This window comes from Sphaeramia orbicularis, chromosome 16 (genome assembly GCF_902148855.1).
Source record: "Sphaeramia orbicularis chromosome 16, fSphaOr1.1, whole genome shotgun sequence".
In the NCBI taxonomy this organism is placed as follows: domain Eukaryota; kingdom Metazoa; phylum Chordata; class Actinopteri; order Kurtiformes; family Apogonidae; genus Sphaeramia; species Sphaeramia orbicularis.
This window is the reverse complement of record NC_043972.1, coordinates 37,749,505-37,758,828: the sequence shown is the minus strand read 5'-3', so window position 1 is coordinate 37,758,828 and position 9,324 is coordinate 37,749,505. Positions and strand designations below refer to the sequence as shown.

At 39.0% G+C, this 9,324-nt stretch overlaps 1 protein-coding gene across 3 annotated transcripts; it reads right to left on the bottom strand.

The window, feature by feature from the left end:
• Window positions 1-2,423: 2,423 nt before the first annotated feature.
• On the bottom strand, window positions 2,424-5,715 carry LOC115436051 (gastrula zinc finger protein XlCGF57.1). Of its 3 annotated transcripts, none has more exons than XM_030158759.1 (3): window positions 5,601-5,715; window positions 4,900-5,343; window positions 2,424-4,220 (listed from the first exon to the last, which is right to left on the bottom strand). In XM_030158759.1, the coding sequence occupies exons 2-3, from the start codon at window positions 5,255-5,257 to the stop codon at window positions 2,842-2,844; spliced, it is 1,737 nt and encodes a 578-aa protein (XP_030014619.1). In that variant the 5' UTR covers window positions 5,258-5,343; window positions 5,601-5,715; the 3' UTR covers window positions 2,424-2,841. The 3 variants fall into 3 exon arrangements, with proteins under 3 accessions (XP_030014619.1, XP_030014621.1, XP_030014620.1); XM_030158761.1 differs by having other exon boundaries at window positions 4,900-5,302; window positions 5,601-5,699; XM_030158760.1 differs by having other exon boundaries at window positions 5,620-5,687.
• Window positions 5,716-9,324: the final 3,609 nt, after the last annotated feature.

Here is a 9,324-nt window from a genome sequence, read left to right as displayed (position 1 = left end):
ATGGTACGGCGGTGCAACGGCACCCGGCACCGAGCCCTGGTACCGCGGTGCCATGGCACCTAGCGTTGGCCGCGAGGTGCCGCGGCACCTTGGTTGTGCCATGGCACCTGGCATCATTAAATGTTCTATTTTCTTCAGATATTTTTCTTTTCTTAGATTTCTCCATACTTGGCCTACCTGGGGTTGAAAGTCTCGATAAATGTACGGCATTTTGGCGGGCTGTCGGAGAGTGTGACGCATATTTTGAGCGACGAAAAATAATACTATATATATATGATTTTATTTTAATATTTCGAGATCACAATAGTCTTACAATTTACAACTACAATTAAACAAACGAACAAACACAAATAAAATACTTTGTTCAGATATTGTGCAGTTTTGGTGTAGCAGGGCATTCCGCGCATGCCGGCTGCCGGCTGACATGTCAAACGTCTCTGAAGAAGGCGAATGCTGATCACCGAAATTGCACAAGGTCTGAAGAAAGAAGTTAAAAACTTTGACTTAATAAGAAGACATGATACACGTTTTTGAGACAAATAACATACACTTCAATCGGACACTTATAATTTATTTTCCCAAGCCATGCAGAGCCGCAACATAAGGATGAAAGAGCCGCATGCGGCTCCGGAGCCGCGGGTTGCCGACCCCTGGTTTAGAGAAATATGTGAAAGTAGATTGTACCTATTAAATAATCATAACAGAAAGTCTGAGTTGTTCATGCTGTACTTTTAACAAATACCTTGAATACATTAATATTACCTGACTTTACCTAAAATTGCCCTCTATATACAGTGTAACAGATAGGCTATATATATTGCAGCCGCTAAAGCGCAAAGCGTTAATTTTGCACTATGCGCGAAATCTTTTTGTGTCGTCTCCCCCCCCCCCCCCCAACATTTTCTTTGCCCTCCAGTTGCCCCCACCACCACACACACACACACACACACACACACACACACACACACACACACACACACACACACACACACACTTTTAAAATCCTGGTGCCGCCCCTGGGCCCCTCATATGTTTAGCTAAGCGTTAAACTCATTTTAACACTGTATTTAAACGTATCTTTTAACATACTTAAAAGGCACTGTTTTACCTTGATGCCACTTCATTAACTAATAACCTCGTAGCTGCTGAGTTGTTTGAAAAAAGTTTGCGCCATTTACACTAATGCAGCGGACCTGTTGTAGTTAGCGGTCTTTTAGCTGCAGTTCACATGTACCTAGCTTACAGGCCGCTAAAAACAAGCACATTCCTCTTCAAAAAGCATGATTTTTAACCTAATGTTGTCAAAACAAACCTGAAAATACTCAACACTCACCTGTTGTAACTGTGCTAGCTTCTGTTGTGACTCAGGTGTACCTTTGTAACGCCTGTATAAAAGTATTACCTGGGTCTACTGTAGTAACTGTATAAGCATGTTAAACTAAAAATACGATTTAAGACTAAAACTATTAGACACCTGCCTTTTACTGTGACGCACATGCTGTGTTGTGCATCCTGACCCAGCTCGTGGGCGGGGCTTCAATCAACACATGAACTAAAAGGTGAACCGCCCAACCGGGAGACACCGAGCATAAAATCAACGTCCCACCAGTAACAGCGTAAACCAGGGGCGTAAACTCATGTTAGTTCAGGGGCCGCATTCAGCCCAATATGATCTCAAGCGGGCCGGACCAATGAAATAATAACAGTGTTAAAAAGTTAAATTAAATTATGTTAATGTTTCCATCTACAAAGTTTCCTTAAAAATCTGAATAACAGGAACAACTTGAAATGACTTAAGAAAAATAAGTGCAACTTAAAAAATATTATGCCTCTGTTTATCATTTACATGTGTACGTTATAACTTACAGATCATGGTGGATCTACAAATACACATAACATTTAATAACAGAATGTTGGTAAAATTGCATTTACTTTTCTTAAGACATTCCATGTTCATATTTGTTCAGGTTATTCAATTTTTTTGTAAAAGTATAGATTATTATTGTAAACATTTTCATGTTATTTTACTTTTTTTACACCAAAACAAAGGGGAAAATTTGCAGTTGTCATTATTTATAGAATATTATGATAATATTTTACTGCTCTGATCCACATCAGAACTAATTGGTCCATATGCATCTATATGTGGAACCTGAATTAAAATGATTTTGACACCACTGATTGTTAATTTCTTCAGTGTAATTTTTGCACTTCACAAATTCATCCCACAGGCTGGATTGGACCCTTTGGTGGGCCAGATTTCACCCCCGGGCCGCATGTTTGACACCTGTGGCGTAAACAAACAGAACATGCATCGTAGACCGACTCCTGCTAAAATCATAAATTAAATGCTATGCAGACAGTTTGTGTAGGCATACTCATTACAAGCGTCACCCTTTTACACACTGACACCCACGCACAGGTAGTGTTCATGCATTAAGTAAATATTTATTACTTTTCTACAAATAATATACCATTGGTACAGAAAAAAATTCAATATTTGCATGTTCCACTGAAATTTATCTCAATGCCAAGCCCTCAAGGCTCCATCGAAGTAGTGTCTTGCAAAACCAGATAAAACTACTGTTGACAAACGTCACAATTGTCCACATAGTCTTAGAAAAAAGTTCCAAAGATCAAGTCATGTTAGATATGTACTCAAGTGACTTCATTCAGTACGAGTTCAGTGACTTCAGGAAAAAGTTAGTGACTAGATATAAATATTATTTACAGATACCTTTTGACTTATAGCACATTCAACAAAAATCTAGCAGTAGATATACAGTCTCCATAAATAGTTCAAATTAGGGTTAGCCTTTAAACAATAACTTCAATGAGGACTCAGTGACATTTGGCCATATGTCCTGAGAGATGGTGAGAACGAGCAAACCTGCGAAGGCAGTTGGGGCATGAATATGGCTTCTCACCTGTGTGAGTTAACATGTGAGTTTTCAAATGGCCTGACAAGCGAAAGCTCTTTTCACATTCTTTACAAGTGTAGGGGCGCAGGTTAGTGTGGCTCCTCCTGTGTTTGCCCAAATCACCAGAGGAAGTGTAACGACGATGGCAGTCTGGACATTCAAAAGGCTTTTCCCCAGAGTGTATTCTCTTATGTTTCACCAGGTCACCAGACTGAGTGAAACTCTTATCACATTCAGTGCATTTGTATGGTCTTTCACCAGTGTGGGTGCGCTGGTGGTTTCTCAGATGTGAAAGGCGAATGAACTTGTTGCCACACACGGTGCAGTGGTAAGGCCGCTCTCCAGTGTGCGTTCGCAGGTGGATTTTTAAAGCCCCATAATCTCCAATCTTGAGCCCACAGTCCCCACACTGGTGGGCTTTCTCAGTGTTGTGGAGTTTGCTGTGAACCCTCAGGTTTCTGCGTGTGTTAAAGCTCTTCCCACATGCGCTGCAGTGAAAGGGTTTCTCACTGGAATGCGTCCTCACATGGTGGTTCAGACTTGACTTGAATCCAAACTCTTTTCCACATTCAGGGCAGGAATATTCCTTCTTGCCTGAGTGTGTGCTTAAATGGCATCTAAGGTGGTGTGAACGTATAAAAGCTTTCCCACAGACTTCACACTTATACGGCTTCTCCCCGGTGTGTATTTTCATGTGTTGACGCCAACCGCTGCGCTCCACAAACCTTCTGCCACAATCCTTACAGACAAATGGTCGATCTCCAGTGTGAGTGCGCATGTGGTCCTCCAGGCTCTGAGGTGTACGAAGCTTTTTTCCACATTCTGGACAAGGCACACCTATGTCCAGACAGATCGGCTTATCCTCAGGTTCTGAATTACCTGGCTCATTACACAAATGAGGTCCTTGACCCCAGGTAGATTTGAAACTCTTGCCACAGTCCCGGCAACTGAGATGTCCACCTCGGGTGATCACCCTCATATTGTGCCAGCGCTGACAGTGATTCTTCAGGTTTTTCAGGTATTGAAAGCTGCGTGCACAGGTGGGGCAGGGGTGGAGTCTGCGGGGAGGGGGAGCAGGGTGAGCTTCACGGACATGGATCCGAAGATGGACTTTAGTTTTAAAAGTGCTGCTGCAGATGGTGCAAGTGAATGTTGGGATGAGGTTTATCGTGCGGCAGCACTTTTTCAGGTTGGCGAGATATTGTTTCTGGTGAACCCACTTTACATGCTTCTCTAAGAAATCCACATCAGTGAAGGAGACATCACAGTGAGGACATGGAAAGAATTCAGAGGATGTTTCTAAATGGGAAAGGAAGACACAAAAAAGCATTAAAAATTAATCATATACTGCATATTTTAGATCAACACAATCAGCAACATAATCTACAATCTCAATGAGAAAGTGAGGTTTATTGCTAATAGTATATCTACACCTTCTTCAAGTGCAATATTTTAATAACTTCATAGTTTTTAGGGGCTAGGGCACTGGCACTAAATTACAACTTTACTTGCATTTAAATACATGCATTTGTACCATTAAGGAATAAACTTTTGCTTTCTTAATTTTGAACAAATCTTATAAAATGATAAAATAAATACTTTTCATTACAATACTTTATTTGGTATCTTTATTAGGGTACTGAACCCTGTCTTCGTCTGTTTGGAGCCAGGATAGGCTCCAGACACTGCAACCCTCATGAGGACTAAGTGGTTCAGAAGAGGGGTGAATGGATGGATAGTTTCTCTTTTTTTTTTCCAAAGCTTTACTTGGAATGGTCAACCTAATCCATGTGATCTGACAGGTGAATATTGTCTTAAAATGAGAAAATGCAAATCTAATGCCATCACAAATTACATACAGCAGTGCAGAGTGTAACTACAAACACATTAGTGCCATCACTATGTCATGAATCTTTGCCATAATACAGTTTAAAGATAAACACAAACATTTTAATTATTCATGAATTATTGCTCCTACCTGTGCCCACTTGTTCTCTCTCTAAATCATCTTCTCCTAGGTTGCTTGTATCCTCTGCTTCACTGTCATTCTCGTCCTTAAGCCAGGACTCTGACTCCTCTTTGACAGCTGTCACAGTGGGCTCACATTCTGACTCCTGATCAGAGTCACATTCGTCCTTCAGATGTTGCTGCTGAAGTGACCTGCATGTCACAAAGTCAGCCTTACTGTCTGATGCCTCTCCGTTGTACTCCTCGCTGATCTCATGCACATGTGGCTCCTCCTTGATTTGGATGTTAAGTAAACCTCCATTAATGTAAACTTCACTGGAGAATGCTTCTGGTTCATCATCCAACTCTTTCTTCTTAGCAGAATTCATCTTTGTATCTTGTTGTCACCATCAGGGTTTTGTCTCTATCGTGTGCAGGGGACCAGAGACACACATTCATTCAAGTGGGTATGTGGCTAAAAGACGAACACAAAAAATCAGGTTATACACAAGTCAAATTCAGTAATTGAAGAACAGAAACAGGCGTCAGTCAAATACATATTTGTCATCTTCCTTACAGTTTATGCTAGCACCGTAGCTTAGCTTTACTAACAGTTTTAGCACCGGCCTAAAGTAGCAGCACTGCTAGTCATGCTATAGCAATGCTAGAGGTTATTTTTTACAGCTGTCAGTGTCACTTATGCAGTTTTTGGAGTTTACAGAAACCACCCACCTGTGTAAAATACACGTACCATCCAACTGTCTTTGAACGATTAGGCTACCGTTTGTTAGCAGATCATATGAACGTGCAACGATAACACAGGAATAGGATGGTACTTCCTTTTTCTCTGGCCAATCAGCTAAGCTCAAGGTCGTCAAGGTTACAGCCCACAACGCAATTAAAGGGACAGTGACATTTAGTGAGAGTTATTACCCCAGCACCCGCAGGGGAGGCAAGGGGTATTGATTATGGTTTGTTTGTTTGTTTGTTTGTTTGTTTGTTAACACTCTAGCAACAAAACTATTGGTTGAATTTATACCAAATTTGGTTTAAAGATTGCCAGTGACCCAGAATAGATCTGATTACATTTTGGGAACTGTAAAAACAAAACAAACCAAACAAACAAACAAACAAACAAAAAAAAACATTTTAGGAACAGTAGGTCAAAGTTCAATTTTTTTTTTAATGAATTTTTAAAATCTTTTTTTCCCCCATTTACTTATAATGGACGGAATTTCACATGTATGTAGCAGCAAAGCTATTGGTTGAATTCATACAAAATTTTGTTTATAGATTGCCAGTGACCCAGAAAAGATGTGGTTACATTTTGGAAAAAATAGGTCAAAGTTCAACTTTTTTATGATGTTTTTTTTCCGCCCATTTACTTATAATGGGCGAAATTTCAACTGTCTATAAAAATATCAACTTTGTTTCAATTTACTTCAAACTTGGCACATATATGAAGGCAATTTATATGCTGACATCAGCTGGATCGATGCCAAAATAAGCTACAATACATGCGAGGGTGGGGTTTGAGTTGATTTTTTGTGGGTATAACTTACTCAGATGATAACCCTCAAATTGTGCCAGCACTGACAGAGATTTATCAGATTCTTAAGGTATTGAAAGCTACATGTACAGGTGGGGCAGGGGTGGAGTCTGTTGGGATCATCCCACTCATACACAGCCACTTCAAGTTTGTGAGGAATAAGATGTTCCTGCAACAAATAACTGTCGGACATGCACTGAACCCCCTGCAGTTTGAGTCAAAGAACACATTGGAGTGGATGACACTGTCCTCTACATGCTTCAGTTTGTTTTTCTCCCATCTGGATAAGTCTGGTTGTTATGTGAGGATAATGTTCTTGGATTTTACAAGTGCATTCAACATAATCCATCCCTCCATACTCAGACATAAGCCCCAAAAGTAGGTGTGGATCTTTCCTTTGTTTCCTGGAGTACCTGACAGGAAGACCCCAATTCATCAGGTTGAAGAACTGTGTATCTGAGACAATAATGAGCAGCAGTGGGGCTCCACAGAGGACAGTATTGGCTCCCTTCCTGTTCACACTGTACATAGTAAATTGCACGTACAACTGTCCTGTCTCATGTAAAAAATATTCTGATGGCAGCTATTTTGGTGTACATCAGGAGTGGACAGGAAGAGGTGTACAGGGACCTAACCAGAGCCTTCCATGAAAACCTGCCTCCTATTGAACACCCACAAGGCCAAAGAAATGGTGGTGGATTTCAGAAAGTCTAAACCCCCTCTTTAGTCAGTCAGCATTTGTGGGATGGACAATGAGGTGGTGCCAATCTGCAAATATCTTTGAGTGCATCTTGACATAAATTATGACAGCACATGGACAGTCAGCTACTTTTCTCATGAAGGCTCAGGTCCTTTTAATCTAGCCTAAGGTGCTGCATGTTTTGTAGCCAATGCATTCTTGTACGCTGCCATCGTCTTCTGAGGAGGTAGCATTGGACAAAAAGACATGAAATGACTGGACAAGCAGGTGAAAAAAGCTGAAGGTGGAGGACATCTTGAAAAGTCCAGATCATCCTCTACATCTCATTTCGACAAATCAGAAGAGCATCTGCAGCGAGCATCAAATCTCATTAAGATGCAAGATTGAGATAATGTACATAGAAGATCCTTCATGCCCACTGCTATCAGACCAGATCTACAACACTTCAGTATAATAATTCATTCTTTCCTTATTTTATTGAGCTGATTAAGAGACTGAGTTTCTCTGTGGGGCTCAATTAAGTTCATCTGTATCTGTGTTAGGGATGTAACGATTACCGGTATAACGATAAACCGCGGTAAAATTGCCAACGGTTAGTATAACCATTTAAATTCTAATTATCGTGATAACCGTGTTTGATTACCACATATTTAGGGGAAAAACCCTATGTAAAGCATGCTTTTATGTCAAATATTTGAGTACAGTTTTAATTTATAACAATTTTGATTTCAAATACCTAATATTTGGAACCAATATTCACTTTTAAAGTCTTTGAAAAGGTTCGTTAAGCATCTTTGTGTTATTGATGCAATGAAGTATATACATTTTTCAAATCGAATTTTATATTTTTTTGTGTTTTCTGGCCTTTTATGTTTTTATAGTAGGTTAAAGTGAAAAAAATAATAGGCAGATGATATAGATGAAGTTGTGCTGAAAAAAAAGATACCAAACATGCGTATAGTAAACATTTCTTTATATAGTTTATAAAGGCAAAATCAGAAGTACTAAAAAATGGCCAAAATAGGCTCAGACCACTAAAGGTTAATATTTGAATGTTTCTGCTGACAGAAAGTACATTGTGCCTATTTATTTATCCAAAATACAACTTGGTTAAATTGTTTCAGTGTGTGTATAAGTATTTTTTGAACATTTTGAGCACATTTCAACAATACCGCGATAATGATAACCGTGATAATTTTAGTCACAATAACGGCGATATGAAATTTCCATATCGTTACAGCCCTAATCTGTATCTAGTTTTGGAAAAATGGCAAAAACACTGATTTTTTTTATTATTATTATTATTTTTTTTTTTTTTTTTTTACCATTTATGGCTATGTACTAAGTGTAATAAGGAAATAGGCACTTTGTTTCATTGTATGTGGACCTGTGAGAAACTTCAGAATTTTTGGAAAGAGACTTTTAATTTAATTTATAGATTTACAGAATGTGTTATTCCTGTGGATCCAAAATGTTGTATTTTGCACATCTTCCCTGAGCAGTTTCAAGCAATTGGAGGAAAAAGGAAACTTGTAAATTTTTGTTTATTACAAGCCAAACGAGTCATTTCTTTGAGATGGAAAGATATTCAAGGACCTACAGCGAACCAGTGGATTAAAGAAATGTCTTCTAACCTGGCAATGGAAAAGCTGACATACCAGGCTAAAGGAAAGATCAAAGACTTTTATAAGATTTGGACACCTTTTTTGCCATTTTTAAAAGACTTATCTGTATAGTCAATTAAGTTACGTCTGCCAAGTATGTTTTGTTGCACTGGGAGCGGATGCTATTGTGTGGGTGGGGGGTGGTAGAGATTGTTTTGATGTGTTATGTTTTTTTTTTTGCTTGTTCTTATAAAACAATGAAAAAGGACAATAAATATATTTATGAAGAGAAAAATTATGGCTATGGGATTTGAGCAAAATAAAAACATGACTGCTTACTCTAGAACAGGGGTGTGAAACTCATTTTAGTTCAGGGGCCACATTCAGCCAAACTTGATTTGAAGTGGGTTGGACCAGTGAAATAACATAATAATATATGTATCAACTCTAAACTTTCCTCTATGCTTTAGAGCGAAAAAAGTGAAATTATGCTATGAAAATGTTTAGATCTACCAACTATCCTTTAAAACAATGTGAATAACATGAACAAGGCATGTTTTTGTGAAATGATAGTTTTAGTGTGAATACAATAAAATGACATGA

Coding starts and splice junctions, on each gene's coding strand:
- LOC115436051 (XM_030158759.1), bottom strand. CDS start 5,257: ATGAATTCTGCTAAGAAGAAAGAGTTGGATGATGAACCAGAAGCATTC. Junction 4,221..4,899: donor GAGAGAACAAGTGGGCACAG/GTAGGAGCAATA, acceptor TTTCCCATTTAG/AAACATCCTCTGAATTCTTT.